Source organism: Bacillus rossius, chromosome 1, assembly GCF_032445375.1.
Source record: "Bacillus rossius redtenbacheri isolate Brsri chromosome 1, Brsri_v3, whole genome shotgun sequence".
NCBI classification, from domain to species: Eukaryota; Metazoa; Arthropoda; class Insecta; order Phasmatodea; family Bacillidae; genus Bacillus; species Bacillus rossius.
The window spans coordinates 236,741,156-236,765,466 of NC_086330.1; the positions used below are offsets into that span (position 1 = coordinate 236,741,156).

The window sequence follows — 24,311 nt, forward strand, 5'->3', positions numbered from 1 at the left end:
TAGTTGCTCTTTGCTTTGTTTACAATCGCGAGGCACAGATGGCCATTCTTCATTCAATATTTACGAACTATAGTTGTTGTGAATGACGTGACAATAAGATACTTGTGCTGAAAACGCCATAAAATTATGGTTTCTTTTGATACTGAACTGAAACGAAATACAATTGGTAAATAAATTGTGTAGAGTGAAGACGAATCTACGTTTTTTACCTTGATTTCGCATTTATCTGGGAATAGTCTAGATTTCACATTTTATAGCGGAAAAAATATAATTTAGCATATTTTCGTATCTATTTCGCGAAAACAAAAAAATCACCATCCCTACTGATATGTCATCTGTTAATAAATAATTACACCTATCCCTCACTTAACACATCTTCAGAATGTGCAGATTCATTTAGCGCGATGTTAATTTTACTGTCTCAGCCTTGTAAATTTCAGTAAGCGCGAAATCTCCAGAGGCAAAAAAAAAATCAGGCACGACGCCAGGAAGTCTGTTTCAACTTCTGTAAACAAAAGATGTGCCGTGGGATACAGTTAGCCAAATAAGAGGGGAAGATATGCACGCGCAGGTCTGTCTACGCTATCGGCTCTTGTACAAACATCAGCTATGGCAAGTTAAATTGCGGCTATGGAGTGTAAAGGACCAAATGTTTTTACGTCCGCGCGTATGCCGCCGTGCCACAGACCGGGTCGTGAACTGTCTAGCCAGTGACAAGGAATTCACACAAACAAAAGCAACATCTGCCCATTCTGCTGCCGGTAACTGTACGTGCTTGATCACTCATAATGCATCGTGTTCAAGTATTTGAGACAAAACTAGAAGTATTGCGGCGCGCAGATTGTCATGATTCCACGCTCATTTTGGTCGCACTTTAGTTTAAAACAAACCAACTGTGCGCACAATTTTCTTTTAAAGACTTTTAAACGTTATAACCTTTATCTGTTAGTCTGCGGCGCCGCAGTATACCGCTTAAAAAAATGTAGCCAGCGCTAGTTGGCATCATTCATGGTTGGTTATGTTGCTTCCCATATAGAGCATGCACACGTAGTCGAATATCAATATTGATATCTCGCCGATTGCATGCAACGCACGATCTCTGTCTTGTGCCGAGTATTACATTTGATAGCCCGCACTCTTTCATGGTGTGTACTATGACGATAGTTATGCGTTAGTTCAGGCTCATATTCGAGTCACAGATATTTTTGTATTTAAAGTTTAAGAAAGGTTTCTGTTGCACGACTTATCAATTGAAATTTTTTGGCGGCGTGCTTTTTTATACTCTACTTTTTAAATAAACGTACTTTCCATGAATGGGTTATGTTTTTATGAATAACTTTTCCTAAGAAATTTTTTTTCCGCATAAAAATCGCAACCCTACTTTTGAAACTTGATCTTACTATAAATTGTACAACGATTATGCGATATGACATGGTAAGCACTTTAATTTTTGAAAAATTAAAATGTAATTATCCGGACAGTAATATCGGTTTCACTGTCAGTAAAGGATGGTTTGGAAAGATGCGCGATGTGAGTTGAAGGTCACGCCCCGGCAGGCAAGTCAGCCAGCCGACTAACGATAAAGTACATAACCACGTATCTCCCGTTACGCAGTGTCGTATTTGTCATACAAAGTGCGATGGGAGGCGTGGCATATTTATCGTTGAATGTTATTCTACGCATTTAAATTACGTAAAGTATATTTTCCTACTAGTGATGGGTCAATTCCTGTTTTTCCCCGATTCTCGGTTCGGTACCGGTTCTTAAAAATCGGTTCTCGGTTCTCGGTCCTCGGTTCTGACATCAAAAATAAAATAAACATTATTCATACATTATTTATGAGGTGTTTCAAGTAATAAACTATTCATTGTTTTGGCTACAAAAAGCACTAAAAAGCCTGCATCTAGACTTCCATCTTCAACAATCTATTGTTTATAACACTGAAAAATAATTATTTATTTGTATTGTTTTTTCCCTCAATGTTCTTGTTGTATGCTTACAAAGAAATGCATTGGCATAATCTTTCAGTCTTTAAAGAGGCTACCAAAACAAATTAAAAGGTTTAGTACAGTTTTCAAGCTACAGCAAACACACCAACCTATTGCAAATGTAATAGGTATTAGTGAAAAATAATTCTAAATAATATGAGAACCCTTAATAAAACTAAAATATACTATATAAATCTAGCAATTATCTCAAGAAAGCTACATACACCCTCCTTTAAAACATAGGAATAAAAAGAAAATATTACAATATTGGAAATAAATTAAATTGATGGTGAACTTTCAAAGTATTAAAATAATAAATTGTCTTCATCAAATTCAGTTTGTTTGCAGTCAAGTCAATTAATGCCACACTTCTGATGACATTTCTTACACAATTTGTACTGTTTTGCCGGAATAATGAATAATTATAATTTACAAGTGTCAACAAGCATTTCGTTTGTCCAGTCAATAGTAAAATACATCTACCATCCATACACCACTTTGCAAAAAAAAATCATCTTTATCACGTGTCCGCGGGATCTTCATCAACGCTATTACCACTAAAAACAGACGTGCCACTTTCAAACCAATCCCGTTTGCCTAAAGGAGAAAGTTACTAGCCATTCCACTAGATGGCTGCAGATGCAGTGAACTTACACTCCACAGCACTGCACAAATAGCATAAAATGTTAGAATGCCGAAAATTATTACGGAAATATTTGAAATCAATCATCAATTCTATTAAACAAATACCGTATTTACCCATGTACCACCCGCCCCCATGTATGACCCGCACCCCAAATTTTCAACATACTCTCTGGAAAAAAATTTTTTTCACTGTAATGTCTATTTACATGTGCCTGCATAAATAGGGAAAAAGAGTCTGTCATTGTAACAACAAAGAAAACTCTTTATAACTGCAGCACAGAATTTTACTAACACAAATGCATGAAATATTAAGAAAAAAAAACCCAGTAATATTCATTGTCAAAATAGTAGATCAATTTTGCTAAACAGACGTAAATTTGGTGAAATAAATTTTAAAATGTTTGTATGCAATAACCACAATCGTCAACTGTTCAGTCCGTTGCAACATCCTGCAAATAAAAATAAAGCTCGTAGTGCCAAATAATTAAAAATAATGAGTGATGCCATAAAACCATTTTATTCAACGTAAAAAAACCCGTAGCAAAGACGTGAGTTGTATTGATACGCATAAAATGGCGCGGGTTGACAGTTATAGTTAACTCAGTTGTAAACAGAGCGCGCGCGCGTAGCAAGAAGTTTGCGAGCTATCACTATCGATCTTCGACTACGTGCGCGCGCTCTATACCGAATGATGCCAACTAGCGCTGTTTACGTTTTATAGGTGGATTACAGCGACTCCCGACACGTTACGGATAAAGTTTAATACTTTTAAAAACGTCTTGAAAACACATCAGAATACGTCGTATTACGATTATTTAAATTAGAAAGCGTTAATCTCAGAATAAACCGCGTAAATTGCGGGAAGCAGTTTATACACGCGTTGTAAACAACGGCAATTTATTGCATTGCATCATATGAGGTTAAAACGGGACCGAAATAAAATGGTGCAAATATCGGGAAAAAGTAAATAACGGTAACGTAAACAAGGGGTTTCGCTGTATTTTCATTGTAATAAATGCGTCCAGCATTCGGTAATGTACTATAAATCCAATTTTTTCAGTCTTCATTGTTGTCAAAAACCTCAAATTTCGTGTATGACCCGCACCCCGACTTTTGAATGTTGTTTTTCAGAAAAAATGTGCGGGTGGTACATGGGTAAATACGGTATACTTTTGCACTTTTAATTGTTCTTTGTACACCAGTCACTCATACGTACGTGTCAACGACTCAATTAGCTGCCTATTTTAAAAACCATTGAAACAAACATGGCATCTTTCTGTTCTCATCTTTCTGCTGCGGCACGTTATACAGTTGCACACATCTATGAACTACATCTATGGCACCTTCAACTGTTATGTTTTGATTGTAAAACGTACTTTGTTTACAGATGTAACGAGAACATGAAATATTTTCACGTGTAATTTATTTTATAGTTAGAGATGAATATTATTCCACAGAAGTCCAAATAAATAATTAATATGTGAATTGGACGTGAGTTGAGCCATTTCATGCAGCAGTTAAGTTGTAGTGAAGGGACTATTTTCGTATAGGGTTTTGCTATACTGCCGGTACCGGTACCGGCACCGACATTTTAGCTGCGGTTCTCGGTGCCGGTTAAAATACTGAGAACCGTAGGAACCGAGAACCGGTACCGACCCATCCCTATTTCCTTCACAATTTTGGAACACATTAAATAAATTAGCCTTGCTATTTATGAAAACTAATGCTTCAGAATACGCAATTTTGAATAACACAAGCATTTTTAGGAACAAATTAGTCGTGCTAAGTAGGGATAGGTGTAATATCAATAGTTTTGTCTTGGACATGCTCCACAACAAAATGATGCCTGATATCTAGGTGTTTGGATCTTTGGCTGGTTACATTGTTTTTAGATAGATGTATTGCCCTTTTGCTGTCACAATACACAATGGATGGCTTGTATTTATGTTCGGGTTGCAGTTCACCACACAACGATTTAAACCACAAGACTTCCTGTACAGTGAAGCTGAGTGCCATGTATTCACTCGACTGTGCTCAAAGCAACCGTTCTTTGCTTCTTACTAGCCCATGAAACCAGTCCGCTCATGAACTTGACGCTGCAGCCAGTAATTGAGTGTCAGTTATTAATGTCACTCCCCCAATCTGCATCGCTGTAGCTAAGTAACTCATGGTTCCCTTTTATCACACACTAATTTCAAGTCCCTAGTTCATTTCAGGTATTTGAACACCCTCTTGACGACAAGCCAACTGCAATTTTGTGGGTGGTTGTTAATTGACTTGCACAAGATATGTCTGGCCGAGAAACTTGGGACAAGTACATGAGACTGCCAATAGCTTTCTGGTATGGTACTGTCTTACCATAATTCACATTGTCACTATCACGTTCCTTTACTTATTTCAAAGGGTCACTAAGGATGGTCCAGGCCTCCATTGAGGTTGAGATGGGGTTGCAGGCCGACATGCCAAACTTATGAAGCATGCAGTCTAAATAGTTCCTCTGGTCAATGAAGAGTTGTCAATTTTCTTTGTCCCTGTTGATTTTTATACTTAGACAATTTTTTATTGGACCGAGGTTTTTCATGTTGAATTCTGATTCTTATTTCCTCTGGACTTCCCTCTGAATTTGTGGTTTATTAGTGAAGATGATAAGTTCGTCAACATACATGGCATACATGAAGACACCTTTATTAGTATGTTCAGAGTAGACACAAGGATCTGCTCCATTCCTATAAGGACTTGGTTTAGATGATGATTCTAGCACCTTCCGCTTTGTTCAAGTCCATACTTAGCCTTTTTGAGCCGCCAAACTTTACAGGAGGCCGTTGAATGTAGTTAACTCGGCACTCAACAGAGTGCCCGTTGCATGCAATCGGCGATATATCAATATTTATATTCGACTACGTGTGCGCGCTCTATACGGGAAGCAACATAACCAAACATGAATGATGCCAACTAGCCCTGACTACATTTTTATAAGCGGTACACCACGGCGACGCAGACAAACAGATAAAGGTTATAACATTTAAAAACGTCTTCAAGAAAATTTACACATCAGACAACTTCGTATTTCCGTTAATTAAATAAGTGGTAATATAATAAGTATTCTATTTCTACTTTAAAATACGTTGTTTTATACAGAAAAGATACCAACACAAAGAGCTCGGAATCTAATAGTGGGACAAAAATAATAATGCAACGTTTAAGTGAGAGGTTTTTTAATCCAAATTTTGACGGCCTAAAATATCGGTGCGACAATTATGCAATAAAAAAGGGTATCTTGTCTTTAGCACCATATGTTCACCAGGCACGGGACGTGATGTGTCGTTAGAACGAGATACCTGTGTAACGAAGAACGAGTTATCTCGTCGATAGCAGGGAAAGGGTTAACTACAGTTAATTAAAGTTTAGAGTGAAGAGGTTCAAGAGGAATGGAAATAATTTTTACGAGCATCATTAAGAATAATTTAGATTGATGGTTATTAAGTTGAAAGATAACTCTGTAATATTTGAAACTTTGAAATGTTGGGTTTTAATTAAGAGAAGAGTTGAAGTAATGGTTTGACAGCAGGATAGGGAAAGTACCTTCTCATTTTTAAAAATGACGTTATTTGGTTTATCAAAGTTTAATTAATGTAAAGTAAATGAGAATAACTATTAATTATAGTATGGAGTAAAACTAATGTAATAAATACTGGTCCTGCAAAATGAATTAATAAGTTTTACTTCTAAGGTTACAGTTTATATCAAGAAATTAAACGAAAGGAAGTTAATCTATCAGAATCCTGAAAAGACCCCCTGATCCTGAGTTTAGCTTTGGCAGTTTGTTCCCCCTTCAAAGTGTTTGGTATATTAGCATCTGGATTTTCTCACAACAGCTCGACCAAGTGTTAAGAAAATTGAGAAGAGTGAAGGTTTTATTAATTATTCTGGCAAGTTTTGGCTCGCAGTACAATTTAAATAAGTTGCCCCCAGTTAAAGATTAGAAGAATCCCCAATCCACTAATCCTCATTCATTATTACAATTATCAATCTCATTATAATTTTTTTTTGGTCGTAACAATACATACATGGCTGGCTGTAGTAAAATGTTTTTAATTTTTACTGTAAAATGATGTATTGGAAGTAACTGTTATAATTTAAATTTGCGTACATGTGTTTTCTTTGTTTTACTTGAAAAAAATTATGGCACATAGTTTTTCCAACACAAAAAATAATTTTAAGGACCTAGCATACATAAGTTTTACTTACAGCATTATCTGGATGGAAGATGTAGGAAGCCGGAGAGTTGTCCACGATAACGACTCTCTGCAGATCACGCCCCAACTTGTTCAAGTCTTTCACATAGTTCCCCCTGTGGAACACACATGACTCTCGGAACAAGCGTGCCCTGAACACATTCCACCGGTCCAACAGATCAGCTACAGGGTCTGCATACTGTAACAGCACAACACAATCGAACATCACAATCAAGAATGTTGCAACCTCCGTTATTTTGTTCAGTATTGATCAAGAACAGCACTACCTGGATGATCTCATTATTTTAGGAAACTTCTTTAGTAATGATGTGATTTCCACCAGTTTGTATTGATCAATTTTGCAATAATTTCTATTTTGTATTATTTATACAATTAATTACACAACATAACTAATATCTTATGGTCTACGAAATAAAATCCATGGATAACTGAAATCAGTTATTCAAGAAGTTGAGGTTGGCAATGGAAGAGCAGACAATGAATTAATCTCTGAATAGTGAAGCATTTATCAGGTTTTCCATCAACAATAAAGGTAACAAGAAAATTTTGCATGAACTCTCTTAGCCTCATTCCCATAAGGAACTATTTTTTTTTTTTAATTTCCAGTAGAGTTTAATTCATTGGCTTGAGATGTTTAGTTGATACTGCACTACCTCATGAAGGTGGGGTTGGCGGGTCCTTACTTTTGCCAGGCTGGCAGTGAATAGAACACATTCGTACAGCTCGCCCATCCGCTGCAGAAACTCGTCAACGTACGGCCTCTTGAGGACATATACTTGATGGACCGTCCCATCAATCTCTACAGGCACCACAAAGTCAGCGTTGTTGATTGGCTGGAAAAAAATAACATCCCATGTAAGAACAATAATTAATCAGTCTATTAAATAGTGTTCCGTTACCTCCACAACACTTGCTTTGTCAGCATTAACATAACAAGACAAATCCTTTAGGTTCAAATAAATTGTTAGCAAGAACATCTTTGTGGTGAAGGTGTCTCAGCTTTAATGCCTCTTGTAGCTACACTAAACTGTATGAGGATGTTTTAGTTGTTACAACACATTTACGTACTTAACATATCTCCCCATGAACACCATAGTTTTATCTAGTACTCCCATTGTGCATTTTCATAAATGTTATGCCATGAAAGATCCTTCCCTTTACAAGTTCTTGTATAAAGGAAAATCAACCCATAAAAATATAACATCCAAAGAATGGCCACAGAATTTATGCCAAATAGTTTAATTTTTGTATTTTAAAACATAAAAATGTTCTTTCTAATATGTGCAACATGATTTATAATTTGTTTCGCTGCTTAGCAATTTCTTTATTTCTGAACCACTTTCCTAAATGATTTTCATAATTGTAATTTGCTCATGATAGGATTTTCTTTACCTTCAAACATTATTTGAATAGCTATGTAAAGTTTTTTCAAATCAGTAATTTTACTATAATAAATAAAAATATTTCTGAATCATGCCAAATCCAAAGTAACCTCTCATGCCAGGGCAAAGTGAGTTTGCACTTTATGAAACACTGTATCTTAATCTGGTTTCTTAATTTATTTTTACCTGAAAGCCTTTTACCTAATAGTGTATGTTAAGGGCTCGGTTCACATCCAAACCAGCCAAATGGCACTATAATGATTTACATTTTAAACTTAAATAGGCACAATTTTGTCAGTTTTTTGTAATAGATCTCTCAAACAAACACCAAACTGTAGTTTTGAGAAAGCACAGAAGACACTGCATGAGCAAAGTTTCAATTTTTTTTTTTTTAGTATTTGACTAGGCAAAGTTTAGTTTTTGTTGTGTTAAGTTCTCAGGAATTATTTCCTACCACCTTAAAATGATCTAGCATTATTGGTCACAATGTAATCCTTGAGCATGTTTAAAAATAATTTTAATTATTAATTTTGAAACATATGTATACTGAAAGTTTTAAAAGTTGTAAATTGTAAATTCATGTTTTAATATTGGAGCATTCATACAGTGAGGAACTCAAATTTCATCAATATAATTTAATATAAATGTTTTATTTTGAATTAATTGGTTTTTGTCATGCACATACTTGAAGGTTTTAGTATTCCCTTTTTAGCTAAGCTTACACCAAATACATATTCTTCGATTAATTTCACTTGTCCATGGTTTATGAGGTGACATAAATATCATACATATTTACTCCTAGCTTTATTACGCTTTGATAGGCCAATAAAGTTTCAATATAACTTTCCAGTCAATAATAACAAGGATTTGATATGCGACATTACATCGTGGAAGACGTCCTCAATGTGTGAGGCGATCCAAATCCCTTTTGAATCCCACGCTGCGCACTAGAAGATCGCGACAACAGCAAGTACAGATATTTGCATCTAAATACCATGGAATTCAGGATGTCTGATTTTTCATGCATCAGACTTACGGAGTCGAAGCGACTTTATCTTTCTACCCCAACGGTCTAAACAGAGTTACAGTGTGGGAAGATGTCTTCAGAGATTTGCTGCTGCATGCAGACAGACTTCGTGAGAGTGTGCCATTTCATAGACCTTTACAGCTACCTGGAGAGCTGATGGTATGCAGCTTTGTCTCAAGAACCTGAGCTGCAGTTGCAGTTTACCAGTCCTTGATCCAGACAACGAAGAATCTCAACTCTGCTGCATTCCAGAGAAACATAAACTCACAATATAAATGTGTAAGAATACCTAAGGATATTGCATACATTCCTGCACCAATAGACACATGCATTAAATGTCATAGTATTTTTTACTGGGTTTCTGACTAGCTTAATAATTATTAATTTAAAAGCATATGTATATTGAAGTTGTTAAGTATTGTAAATTATTTTTTTTAATATTGTAGCATTTATACAGTGAGCAACCCCAATTTCATATAGATCATTTCATTTAAATGATTAATTTTGATTTTGATTTGAAAATTTTAGTATTCCCTTTTTAGCTATGCTTATTTATCCAAAGACATGTTCTTCAATTAATTTCACTTTTTCATAGTTTATCAGGTGTCAGAAATATCATCCATATTTCCTTGTAGTTGCATTACTCTTTGATAAGCAAATTATGTTGGAATAGAAACTACCAGAGAAGAATGAGTATAAAGTAGACGGCAGACATAACATCGTGGAAGACATCTCCAGAGTGTGGAGCAATCCAAATCCCTTTTCGATCCCGCACTAGAGACTAGAATAGTGGTGACAACCACAACAGTCCAAACCAAATTGTAGTGCGGGAAGATGTCTTCTGAATTGTGCTGCTGTATTTAGACAGACTTGGTAAGATAGTGCAATACAATTTTACAGCTACCAGGAGGATCTACAGTATAGAGCTCCAACTCTACCAATTCCGATTATTCACGTATTTGCATGAATATCAGCTTTCATGATTTGCACTCAGAGCACACAAAAAAACTGGCACACGTAACATGGAGATTCTGACACATTTGCCAAGTTTATTAGAATATTCTGTAGACTTTTTGTACAGTTGTGACCTTCAATAGTCCTTGTAGTTACATCGAGGAAGGCACCATGTCTGGTGACGAAGGTATGTACTTCCTAAAGCGTAAGACAACAGCTATGGAAAACCATGACGTGGAACAGTTACCATATCACATAGAGGAAATTAACCAGGTTCATTCTGTATCCAATGCGCAGCACACAGGAACAAACTTATTACGATGGAGGAATTCTATTCATGCGAGTTTTTAAAACATTGCCTGCACAAATTAATTAATGCCTCATTAAACTTGTAAGAACACACTCTATCCGAGGAACTATCACGTCAGCAGAATAATCTATACGAAAGATAATCACATCAGCAGAATACCCTGAGGGGGAATCTACTATTACTATACAGTTCAGAAATTTTTAAATATATACTATAAATCATAAAATTATAGGGTGCCAATATGATACTCTAATACAGTTGTAGCATTGCACAATGAGGATTTGTTATATATATATTTTTTGGGTCATAAGAATATTGATTAAGAATAACTTTGATATTAAGAATAACTTTTTAATATGTATATAAGGATAATGGCTCAGATCTGTTAAGAATTGTTATTAATTACTTTGGTTAAATTTCATGGAAAGCCTTAAAATACTTATTTCCTTGAGATATTTAATTATTAATTTATGGGTTAACTCCAGTTCATAATAATTAATTTTGATATTTGATAATTAATTTCAGTAATTGTTTTGTTTAAAGCAGTGTAGACTATAATTTTATAGGACATAATTTATAAACTAAAATTTCTAATACGGTATGAATTTCAACTTTAATTACTAAATTTTGAGCATTGTATTTAAATTTGTTGGGTAATTCTAAATTCTATTGGATATTGCTAGTGTAATATTTAATAATAGTCTGGAAGGTACAGAAGGATGAGCGTACAGGCGCGACACACTGGCGCTAGAAAGTTATTTTTCACCTTGTAAATGTGTGTTTGGGATTTACGCGTCGCGTGGACGCACAGCTGTAGCGACCGTCAGGAAGGTTCTCTAGAGGCTACCACTAGCCAGCCAATCAGGGCGAGCCCTGGCATGGAGTGATGCGCCCGTCCGAATTTCCTTATATGGTCATGTTTCTGGATTCTGTGCTCTGATTGGTCAGTTGACCCACGGGGTTGCCTCCCTTGTCTTCACCTTTACAAGGGAAGGTAGTCTCGTCGACCAAGCCACTTGTTGCTCGATCGTCGCCGAACCCGGTTATGTCGTCGGCAAGTCACGCCATATTACGGAAAGTTACTAAGGGACAACTTTACGCCTAGGGGCTAGGGCCAGGAAACATTTTTTTAAACCTAAATTCGTTATCTTTCGACAGTTTAATTCGAAATTTAGACCCTAGGCATCGGCATCGGCCCGACTTCGCGTGATTCCGGTCCGCGATCGACGGTACCTTGAGTTATGTAGTTAACCAAGGGACATTACTAAAAATTTTTTTTTTGCGAGTGACAAGACTCCTCGACCATCAACGGCAAGATGTATGGTGCTATGGTATGTATTTGGACCTCATCCTATCAAAATTCAAAGACCTCGTAAAAATTTGTATAAGAAAAAACAAAAAAACTTTGCAAATAACAAAGCTTTCAAACTAAATTCATGTGTAAATTTGTGTACGGATGCCATGTAATGATGAGAAAAAACTTTTTTTTGGAAACAAATAAACAAAAGTAATTTAACCACTTAACATGTTAACCCGATTTAACTCGGGTTATATAAAGTGGTAATATTGTGCTAACACGAGTATACTCGTGACACAATTCACTTTGCTGTCCTTCGTTATGTATCCCGAATATTTCCGTCGTGTTTCTCCACTCTTGTAGTTTACTTTTTCCCGTGTAGATTGCGACATATCGACTATCTGTGTACACTTCAAGCTTTGAAACGAGATGGCAGCTCTGTGCGCTTGCCGACACGCAAGATGATAAGCGTGTTCATGAAACGTTCGTAACTTACACCTGTTTTTTTTTAATATTTAGTTTATTATTTCCTTGACAGTGTGCAGTATCTATTTAGATTTCATTACCTTACCGTGCACAGTGCAGTGATCAGAGACAATAGCAATGGTACTGTTTTTTTCGCGAGTTTTGCAACGCTCAAGTAGACAATTTCTTTCGTTTTTCGTATGCGTATTTCATAAATAATTTTATGTATATATAAACTGAATATTTTATTTTTATTTTAAATGAGTTTTTTCATGGATATTGCCATACCTTTTGCAATGTTTTCTTTTGTGTTCGGGTACGAATATACTCTATTCATGTAAATTATTTTCGTATTGGGACATTTTTATGTTTTTTTTCCAGACTGTGTGTGGCAAATAATGTGTACTTATGTAAACTTTGTTTCATGTATATTATTTATTGTATTGTTCTTATATAATATTTTGGCAATTTATTACTGGCATATGTAATTTTGGAATTCATATAATTTTTTACTTAGTCTTCATTAGTGTATATTGTATAAACATTTTGCATCAACATTTTGTAAGGATTTTTTCCTACAAATAATATGTTTTTACTTAATGCAAACGTAATTAATTACATGAAATAAAATTGTTTCACAAAATATGACAAAATATTACATGATTTGCATTTCCGCTGCAAGAATAACATATTTATGCTGACATAATGACTGGCCGAGTTAACTCGGAATAAATATGTGGTAAAATTATCGTCCTTCATATTTCATAAACAAACAAATTTAAAAAAAAAGGCCTACTGTTTTACGTTACATTTCTAAAGTACTTTTCTATTAAGTAATAAAAAAAAGTGATTTTTTCGGAACAGCTTTTGAAAATGTTATTGGAATGTTAAGTGGTTAATAAACTCTTTTATTTCTAAATAACGTCGAACGCAACCATTGTAATAAAAAACCCTAAAAAACATTGTTTGTCTTTTTTTACGTTTCTCTGTGTGCTTAGCCGGGCCACACATAGAATGTAAAAACATAGCTGCCCAGCCGTGGGGCACGAATTTAGACTCTGCCTGATGACAAAAAAATTAATAAATAAACATTCAGAAAAACAGTTAATTTCAGTAAAAACTTATCAAGTAAAAGCCAATCATCATATCTAAATTAACTGTGGTAAAACCTTTTGGAACATCAGCAAAATTATAACTTGTGAAAGAATGATTCGTGTGTGGATCGTGTGAACATTTATCTCCGCGTCGCACTTGTAAACGTCGACAGAAAAGACGAGCGTGAGAAGCCAGCATTCACCGTATAAGAACAGCGCGGGATGTCGTGGAAAAGGAATGTGACGAGAACTACATTGTAGAACATCGTAGAACAGCGCTTCGCAAAACATCGTGGGACATGATTCCAGCAACATAAATCATCTTGGTACTTCGCGGGGCAACGAGGGATGAATCGCCGGAAACAGCAAGTCTAAATTGGACAAAAACTTACATTCTTATGGTCTAAATTTTTGTAATTGTAGTTATCATTGTTTCGGTTTTTTTTTTATGTGTTTTTAAAGGGTTGTCTATGTTTTCTGGTTATTTATAATAGTAAAAAAAAAATTAGTACAGACAGTCAGGATGACCTTAGGGTTTTCCTGAAACTTCAGGGATTTCCGATCCAAATTTGAACATTGAATTGGTACAGGAACAGTCAGAAAACATGGAACAGCCTGCAAATGGTAGTCCAGTAGAGGTTATGGGGGGGGGGGGGGGGGGTCAGATATATCTAATCAAATGTCAGAAAAATTAATGATAATGATGCATAACATGTCACAGGGTCAGACTGAATTCATGCATATAATGGAACAAAAATTATATGCCACTAAACAGAAACTTACACAGGAACTTGCACAAGTAAGACAAGAACTAACCAATACAGTTGAGAGCCAATTTAATGCACTTAGGAATGATCTTAATGAACAAATCTCTTCCTGTGTCTGCAAAATAATAATTGTGAAGTGCAGATAGAGGAGGTACAGTCTAGCTTAAACACATGTGAAAAAATAGTGGGCCAAGTTCAGGAAAATTTTACACAAACAGGTAAAACAATTCAGGAACATAGTAAAAAAATTTCCGAACTCGTACAACATAATGAAGGTGTACAAAACAAAATCGCCAAAACTCAAGGGGATATCACAAATTTGCAGTTAAAATTAAATGAGAATTCCCAAAATATCTATTACAATGAAAAGAAAATTCAAGAAGTCAAAGAGAATTTTGAAGCTAATGTTGAAAGGATATTTACAGAAAATTCAAAAATAAGGTACCCATAAGGAGGGACATGTATAATGAGTGGTGCAAGAGTGATCTGCCTGTAGACTGCCGTAGCGAAGTACGGGTACATCAGTTGTACGTTGCGTGCTAGAGTCGGAAAACCATCAGTGCTATTCATTTTCTCTCCGGTACATTATACAGCAATGTAATAAATTTTCACTGAATTATTTTTTATTTACCATTACTGTAAATGGAAGATTGGCTTAATTTTTTTCCATTAGTATAGCCGTGCGAAGCCGGGTCGGGCAGCTAGTTACTCATACACCAAGTGCTTCATGGTACGTGTCACTTAGCAGCTAGGCTTCCCTGATGTGTCACACCCACTGCTCTGACCTTCTCGTGGCCAACAAGAGAAAGTAAGGGTTTTTCAAACCCATACAATAAAAAAATAATAATTTAAAGACTGCACACATTAACATTGTCAAAATTTTAAATGTAATCTGTGCATACAAAATTACTTATAAGGTTTCCAATTAATTGTTTAAATAAAAGACTTGTAATTCTCGTCCTACAGGATAAACCCAAGCATTGCAAACCCCTCCCCACGCTCATACCTCATGAAGCCCCTGGCCCATAGCTTCAGTCTCCAACTCACTGACACTCTACTGAGGTCGCAGCCAAGGCTACCCCTGTAATGAAGCTCCTAGTAACAATGAGTTCACAATCTCCCAACTCATCTCCCCGTACTTCAACAAGAAAGTACAAATAAATATAATAAGGTTCTGTCTCATGTGCAATTAGGGTTAGTTCATTTCGATGTTATTAATATTATATAATGTATTTTCCTGTAAATCCATAAAAATAACTCTTTTGCATTTGTTATTTAGTATCACCAAACATTTATATACTAAATGTTATTTTCAAGCTGTAAGCTGCCACGTGATCATCATTATTATTAACATTTGCATAAGTTCTTCAGCATTTAGATAACTTAATAAACATATGGAAACAAAATTTGTGACAAAACACAAAATGCAAGAAAACTATCACGCTGTGCCGTGTATTAGGGATTTAGGCACGTTTTATTTAAAATTTTGTAATCTTAAATATTTTTGAAAATATTTTTTTTTTTCTTTTCTTTTTCTCTCATCTTATTTTCTTTACGGCCAGGCCCTCAGCCTCTGTTCTCAGAGGCGAGCTGATTTTCTTTCCCAGCCTCATGCTAGGCTAGCATTCTGGCTAATATTTCTCCCGCCTCCAGGCACGTCGGGGCCGGTAACGTTATTTCTTTGCGTGACTACTTTTGCCTAAGAGCAGCTTGTGAAGCAGTGCTGAGCCCTGCTAACTCTGTCACGAATCGGGATAAGGTTCACTAGCAGCAAGACACGACAGTAGGATCCCGTGGGCCTTGTGTCCCACAGACCATGCGTTTTTTGAAGCCATCCCCCGCCTGCTCACCCCCCCTTTCTTCTCAGAAGTGGCTAGGAGCGACGACCGCTCGGGTACGTTAACCGAAGTCAAGGCCATCTCAGGCTTGACAGCCGCAGTTACGATTCTGCACCTTAACGACATCTAGTGACGGCTGTGGTCACTAAAGCCACTTGTGAGGCGTCGGCAGCGCCGACACTACCGCGCTCGCGCGGAGGTAACGACAACCTTTCCCCTCCTTATGTCTCAGGCCGCTAGGTGGCACCACTGGTTACTCCATTAACCCCCTAGCTTGACACACTCGTCGGCCACAAGTCGATTTATTAGTACTCCTTCTCGCCACCCAAAGATAGCGCCTCAGTCGCGCAGTCACTCCAGTAAGATCTAATTTTTTTATGCCGGACACCTTCGGGTGGACTCGGTAATTTTGGGCTCAGAGCCTAACCCCCCTCCCATTCTCTAGAGACCCCGCGCTTATGATATTCTGGTGATATCCCGCTCTGAACGGACTTCGGTGCGCGCCTCCTGACTGACTGGTACCGTTTGTATCTGCGATCTTCGGCGAATCATCGACATTGTATATTATGTAGTCTTTTCAGACTAAGGGATGGAGTCCCTATCTAAAATTATTATTAACCAGTCAGTAGTTTAGTTAATAGTTGAGAAACTTAGTATTTTTATATAAATTATTTTCTAATTAATCATGATGACTTCCGTGGCTACCGCGAATCGTAGTTCGAGTCTTCGGAGACGAGACACCCTCTCCTGAGCGCCAGGACCAACACCCTGTTTTGGTAAGTCTTGACGTCATACCCCCCCCCCCCCTTTTAATTTCCCTCTATTGGCCTTTTGCGCCATTTAAGTATACTGTCTGGAAACAGGTCTAATTCTTTGGAATTTGGACCTTTGTTTCAGACAGGGTTCCAAGTTTGGGGCAACCAAAATCCTCTGCCAGGACCCACTGGAGTCGGTTCCTGCGCAGAATCCAACATCATTAGGCCTACTACCTCGATCACCGTCTACCTACAGCCCCGGGTGATACCCGCATAATTCTATCTTTTTATTCACGAACCCAAGATTAGTGTAACCCAGTTAAGACAGCGGACAGTAAAAAGCAGTTTCAGGAGAAGAAATTTATATTGTGTTTTGGAAGGACTATATGTACAACCTTTAAAGTTACCAATGTTAATTTCATTCTTGTTTTTAAATATTTTAATTTTTGTTATACATTCAGGGCCGGCCCTATCGTATATAACGTTAAGGAATATCATATAATAAGTGTAATTGTGAGTTATGTAAATAAGATCACTTATCAATGAAAAACAGACTTTACTAAGGAAAACTTAATCTATAAAAAAAAAAGAACAATGATTAATAAAATAAGGAAGTCTATAGACGTAACAGTTGTTTTTATTTATTTAATATATAATAACGATCCTTTTACTCCCAAGTATTTGTAGGGAGTCCCTAAATTTTCTTTGTTTACTCCTAGTGTCGCCTCTGTTGTTGACTTTTATAGTTATTAACTGAGGGCCCCCAGTAATCAAAGCTTCCAAATCTTTTAACCTTACTATTTAATTATTCTTTAAGACACTTGGGGTATTACAATGCTCTCATATAAACGGCCGGGAGGTGAGTGCACCTTGAAGGAGCTGTGCACCAGCGTCTCGTCCAGGTCTATCACCATGCACTTCTTGTGCATGTCCTGGTGTCGCACAGGGGGCAGCAGGAAGCGCGGGGAGCCCGGGCTGAGCTGGGGCGAGCACTGGCACTCCCCGCCCACCGACGCCTTGGAGCCCTTGGAGCCGGCGTTGCGGCTGAAGCAGCACAGCAGCGAGCGCAGCAGGCCGCGGCGCGCCTTCTTGCCATTCTGACCTGCCACACAGGAGCCCTGTTTTAGACCTACTTTCTGTATCCTTCAGTCAACTACTTAGTGCCCTTTTGGCACAATATGAGCACGGTGTAACTGTTACATTAATTGAAATATACAAATATGCTGTTATGATTAATCATAATATAATAAACATAAAGGAAAATAAACCATTTGTAGGAGCCATTAAATTCAAATACAGATCTTCTAAGACATTATAGTTGGAATAGCTTCTTGTGATACACTGCCAACCTAACAAAGCTTACTCCAGAGAGTGAACATGTCATTTCACTTCCAGTAAAAGCAGTATTATTTTTCAACAGTTGATTTCCAAAGTGTTGGGATAAGTCTGAATGTAATGCAAATTTCACAAATGCCATTTGACTTTGAAAATAATACCTAGCACAATAAAACCTAGATACAACAGATCAACTGGAACAAAAATTAATTGGGAATAGCAAAGTCTGGGTTAACCAGATATTAAAAATAAATATAAAACAACGAACAGAATAAGTCCATTATAGTTAACAAACCTCATTTCAAACACACAACATACATTTACGTTGATCCTTTCTCCTTGTATGGTCTTTGAGGCATTTCAAACCTCCCGCCCACATGTGTGCATCTGTGTGCGCGTGCGTCATAGTTGTGCCCGTCTAAGATGACAACTGTTTCTTCAAACATAAAACACTCAAAAATGTGTCCACAAAAGTTACAGGTAGCAGGGTGTAAAACTCTGTTGATTATGACATTGTCATAGGTGGGAAAAGGGAGGGGGGGTTGAGTTGGTGTAAATGGAGATCTTGGGCACCACCACGTGGATGGGCACATGGACCCAGCTTTAAACTCTATCCTTGGGCTGTGGCGTGGCCCATGGGGAGCTAAGCTCGATTTCCTCCTGTGCGGATACACTGGACCTTACCAGCCTGCTCTCAGCGGCGGGCACGCCGACTGCCAGTGGAGTGTGTGTACTGAGAAGCTCGTGGTGGAGAGATGAATACGAACAAGTCAGGGTGACTATCGGTTTAATTGATGCTGTTACGTACATTGACAAGACACTGAGTAATCACACAATTAGGAGTTGTTACGTATAAAATAATTATTATTGCCAATGGCTAGTAGTCCATCTTAGATGCTGACCTGACCAGGACACCGCGTGGGCCTGGCCCCGAAAGTGCTATTTAAAACACTCCAGGGAGCTTTAAACAATTAGGTAAAACAGTCTACCGCCCCGGGTAGGCCTCAATGATGAATAGAAAAGGTTTGAAGATACTTAACGACGGCGGATGTTAACAGATCAGTAACGAGCAACAGGTTGAAGTTGACGAGGTGCGGAGATGCTTCCTACCCCGGATGGCGAACGGAAGAGACTGGGCATTGGCCAGGGTGTCATGGCCGCAGGAAGTGGTGAATTTACTATTTGATTATAATAGCAAAGCAAATATACATAACTTGTTTAAACCCTTCAAAAATTACACGTTAATTTAGGATTAATTACTGCTTATTACAATTATTTATCTATTAAGTTCATTATTTTTAAAGGGGAAGTCTTTGCCTCTCAACTGAGAGTGTGCGTCGAAAGGGGTCACGCATGGCGCTGCTCCATCCTCATAATTAGCTGAAAACAATTACCCTGAGAAAAAATAGAAATATTAAAAGAAAACCACACTTATTAATTTGACTAAATTATAAATGGTATGAGGCCGAAACACAGGCTCTAACACAGCGCCTCTTGCCGGGCGGCCGAACACATGCACGCCCACACACATGCACTCGTTGGCGGGAGGTATGAAACAGAGGGTGTCGGTGGGAGGAGAGGGGGTCAGCAGCGGCGTGAGGCACATCGGGCTTAGGGAGGGCATAGCCCTGGTCGACGTCAACATTACTCGAAAACTGTTTCTATTGGGATTTAAATAAAATAGGGAACTGAATTTTAAATTTTATTCTTTTTACATTGACAAATTTACATATTCTTTACAAAACAAGTCTGACAGAAAACACTCAATCGTGACTCTCATTCCTATGCCTTCATGACGTTATGTACATAGTGACTCCATCGTCTAGGCATGAAGATACATTAGAAATAAATCCCAGTGAACCAGCAGACAAACAAGCCAATGCCGCACATCTGGGGCATAATTTCTAAAAATAATGTCGAAAAATTATGAAAACGAAGGTTGATATTTAATTTTGGCACGGCCTAGGCACCTAGACATAAAATTTTCTGCCCTTACAATCTTATAATATGTTGTTTATGTGTTGCCGCCCCACATGTCCTTTCGGCAAAGTACTTTAACGACTAACGAGACAAAGCACAGTACAAGAACATATGCTTCCCCGTAAAACTTACTTTCCTAATGGTTACACATATTACTCTTATAATTGCTTTTCGTGTGTATTTCTTATGATGGGAAAATCAGCACATGTTAACTCCCACAAACATTTATCATGGTTGCATTTCAGCAACCAGAAAGGACTTTGCATTTTATTTGTTTGCTTCCCATAGAAAAACCTTGATGTGAGGGTAATGTATTTTGTATGTATAGTAATGTGTTGAATGTAAAAGCTATGTTGTGTTTGATCAGCGAGGTCATGTGGCTGCCACTTCCCTATACGTGGCTGTAGGTAGTTGCGTAGCCTCTCAGTCATTGTACAGCTGTAGCCAGGAGAGGTTGCATGCGGTCAGTGGCTCACGAAATATTTTAAAATGTCTCTAGAGACAATTTAACCACCGTGGTCCGAGCCAAACCACTATGAAACGTTCTATCAGTGAAACCTAACTCTGACAGATCAGTAATTCAAAATCTACCAAAAATAAAAATCTCAAAGCAAGCAGCTCAATTGGGTCCAGATTACAGAAAATGTGAAACAATAGAATGACAGATTAAAGACCCTACACTGTATATGGTCCTTTGCACTTGTCATATGCTATGTTTTGCCAATCACTTGCTTTAAGGACAGCAACACATCACAAACACGTGCACGTGATAACACAATATGAAGGTAATGCAAGAGTTACTAATTAAAAACAACAAAAAAAAACCTAAACTCCGATGTTAAAAGATGCTTCTGGGATATTACAAACCGCAGCAAACAAACTAGCACCAACCTCTCCAGCTTATTAAAATGCTGAATGAGAACCTTTTTAGATTTCATAATAGTCAAAAATAAAAATTTACCATTCTGAAAATACTAATGTAACCCTTTGACAAGTATTGGTCATAGTGATTCTTATTCACAGACACATGTACGCATAAGCTGATCAGTTGGAAACGCAATTTCAATTCACAGGGACATTTCAACACAAGCAAAGCTAACCTTAGTACATATTTGTTTCAGGTGGCGACAATTACTCTGCACGGGATATAAGCCAACAAATCTGCATAAGTTATCTCATGTAAGTTATATGAACTAACAAAATAATATAACTGATGCATACCTTTACATGTTCCTTTAATCCGTCAATAAGCACTCCACCTATTTCTGCAGCAATAAAGCTAATATGCAGCTGGAATATGTGGAATAGGTACTGTGCCGCCAATTATGATTTTTGACGTGACAACATCTAATAAATCGATGAACGCCGGCTGCACGCACGAAAAAGTGTCCCATAATGCACATTGTCCCACTACGGGTGTGTCCTGTTATGCTCATTGTACACATGCGTGGCATCTCTCTTCCACTTGATTGGAACAACCATCGATATATATATATATATATATATATATATACACACACACACACACATATATATATATACACACAGATATATATATATATACACACACACACACGTTCATTTTAAATCATTTTTATAAACAGATATTACATTTAGATTGGACAGATTTTTCTCAAACAAGTCATTTAAGAAATTGTAAATATTGATGGCTGTCATAATGTAGTGCCACTCTAATGGCATTTGTTTGTCCCATTGTTAAAAAAACATTTTTCTATATTACGTATGTGATATTTTGCTATTGCATCGCATCTGTCATGCTGCTGTGTTGCCAACAGAAGACTACTAGTTTTTCAGAAAATACAATATAACATCCTAATTAATAAATTTTTTTTTCTTACGACATTGTGATATAGGCCTATTTCAAAGCTTTAACTGAATTAAATTCAAGACGAACTTCATTTAATTGTGAATGAAGTTAATTAATTTTGCATTTTGAGCCAAATTAAGCATGAACATGAGTTGAATTTTATCTATAGTAATATTAATCAAACTTTAAATTGCCTCTGGCTTCTTATGCAGTGAAGGAAAAAAAATTTAATTTTTGCATAAACTCCTTGTTCTTATTCTCGTCCTTTTTTTTTGTTACAAATTAAGATCATGGAAAATAGTACGAAAAACTCAATACATGAAAAATTCGAGAAATATTATGACTATTATTAAAAAAACAAGTGATGTTTTCATTTTTCATACTCATCATGAACATTTAAGTAAGTAGGCTTAACCAGCAACAACTCATGACCTGGTACAATAATTTTCAAAATGGAAGCTTTACAAGTATGTACTGTTTCTTTAGTCACAGCATTAGTAAATGTTTGGTGAATTTACATGAAATGAATTATAACATCACCACTCACCTGGGACAGGCAGTTCACTTTCAACATGAGGCAGCTGAACTGCAAAAGAAAGGAAGTCCATTTTCAACAACCAACAAGCCATAAATACATCTTGGTGTCTACAAATGAAAATGACAGCATTATAACAATAAAGGCTTTATGCTCAAAACCTTCTTTGCTATAATGTCAGAGTTTATATTTTAATAAAACTAAAAATAAATACTTAAAATTAACGGAGAAATATTTAACAAGGTTAAAACAAAGAATAACCTAAAGAATATGTTCAAAAATTTAAACGAACAGAAGTTCAAACTGAAGTGAAAGCATTATACATATTATTCATGGAAATGTAAAAAAAATAAAAGTTTAAGGGCCGCAAAACTGTCCATAAGAATGTACTATCTGCTATCCTCCCACACATCAAATTGCAAAGACTAAAAAGAGGTACTGACAATGATGACTGAAGGTTAACACAGCAAACAGATGATGTGATAACCATAAGGCAAACTTACACAAAGCATCCAGGTACTGCATCCTTCCTATTACTTATTAAACTTCTTTACTCAATACTGTGCTATGTGAAGATCAAAAAATTTACCTAAACACATTTTCAAAATACTTTTATTTTGATGTTTATATTCCTTTTTAATGGTATTAAATGGGCCGCTGAAACTACTGGCAAGCAGGTAGCAGGTGGTAGTAAAACTTAAATCCTTGTAAGAAATGCCTATTTTTTTCCAAATTGTATGTAGTACAGGGACCTCCCAAAAATTATGAAATATATTTTGTTTATAAAGATTAATTGACAAAACTAGTACAGATTGTTAATATTCTTCCAAATACCCTCCACCGACTCTACCATGTCTGGTAGGTCCCCTTGAAAGCCTCGACTAGAATCTTCTTCAGAGCCGTTGTCACAGCCGCTTGGATAGTGTCAATGCTGTCAAAACGGCATCCTTTGAGTGTGTTCTTGATCCTCGGGAACAAAAAAAAGTCAGCCGGAGCTAGGTTAGGACTGTAAGGTGGGTGCGAAAATGTAGCCACGTTGTGCTTCGCCAGGAACGCACAGATGTGCAGAGACATGTGGCTAGGTGCATTGTCATTATGATGCAGAACCCAGGTAACTGCAGTGTTCTTTCACAGGCGGATGATCCTTTTCCTCAATCTTTACAGAACATCCACGTAGTAGGCAGCGTTGATGGTCTCGAGGTAGAAACTCTTTGTGGACCACACCCTTGGCGTAGAAAAAGACAATCAACATTGTTTTCACTTTGGATTTGCTTCAGTTTCAGGGACACTGGAGCATGCTATTTGGCACTCTGGCGCTTCGTCTCTAGGTGTAGGTCGTACTAAAATGTCCATGATTCATCACTTGTAATGACATTTTCTAAAAAATCAAGATTCATTTCCACATGTTACTTCAGTTCATTCGCGATTAAAACTCTATTGGCCTTTTGCTCGTTTTGGAACCAGCTTAGTGCACACTTTTCGTATGTTCAATTTATCCGTAACCATGCGATGCACAACAGTTTTTGGAATATTCAGTGTGTCAGCTAATAACCGAACATTCATTCAACGGTCAGAATTTAATGAATCACGCACACGAGCATACCTGCCAACTTTTTAGGAGTGCAAGCAGTAATATTTCCAAATTAACAAATCTATAGCGTAAATCAGGATCGATGTTTAAAATAAGTGATCCGGAAAACACGTGTTTATTTTGCATTGATAACACCACGTCTCTACCCAAAATACGAAAGTTAAATAAAAAGTTACTGTAATTTATTAAAACTTAACAGCTTGAATGCAAAATAAATGATTTAATACACATGTACACAAGTTAATGTGTACGTATATATATATA

The 24,311-nt window shown here is 36.9% G+C and overlaps 1 protein-coding gene across 2 annotated transcripts in view; it reads right to left on the bottom strand.

Moving 5' to 3' along the window:
• The window catches only part of LOC134527382 (carboxy-terminal domain RNA polymerase II polypeptide A small phosphatase 1), a 67,121-nt gene that overhangs the window by 11,053 nt on the left and 31,757 nt on the right, over positions 1-24,311 (bottom strand). For both annotated transcript variants that reach the window (XM_063360025.1, XM_063360026.1), the window contains exons 2-5: positions 22,469-22,507; positions 17,648-17,880; positions 7,573-7,722; positions 6,882-7,067 (exon numbers count right to left, since the gene is read on the bottom strand). In XM_063360025.1, the coding sequence (XP_063216095.1) occupies positions 6,882-7,067; positions 7,573-7,722; positions 17,648-17,880; positions 22,469-22,507 (608 nt within the window). The remainder of the gene's footprint in view (positions 1-6,881; positions 7,068-7,572; positions 7,723-17,647; positions 17,881-22,468; positions 22,508-24,311) is intronic.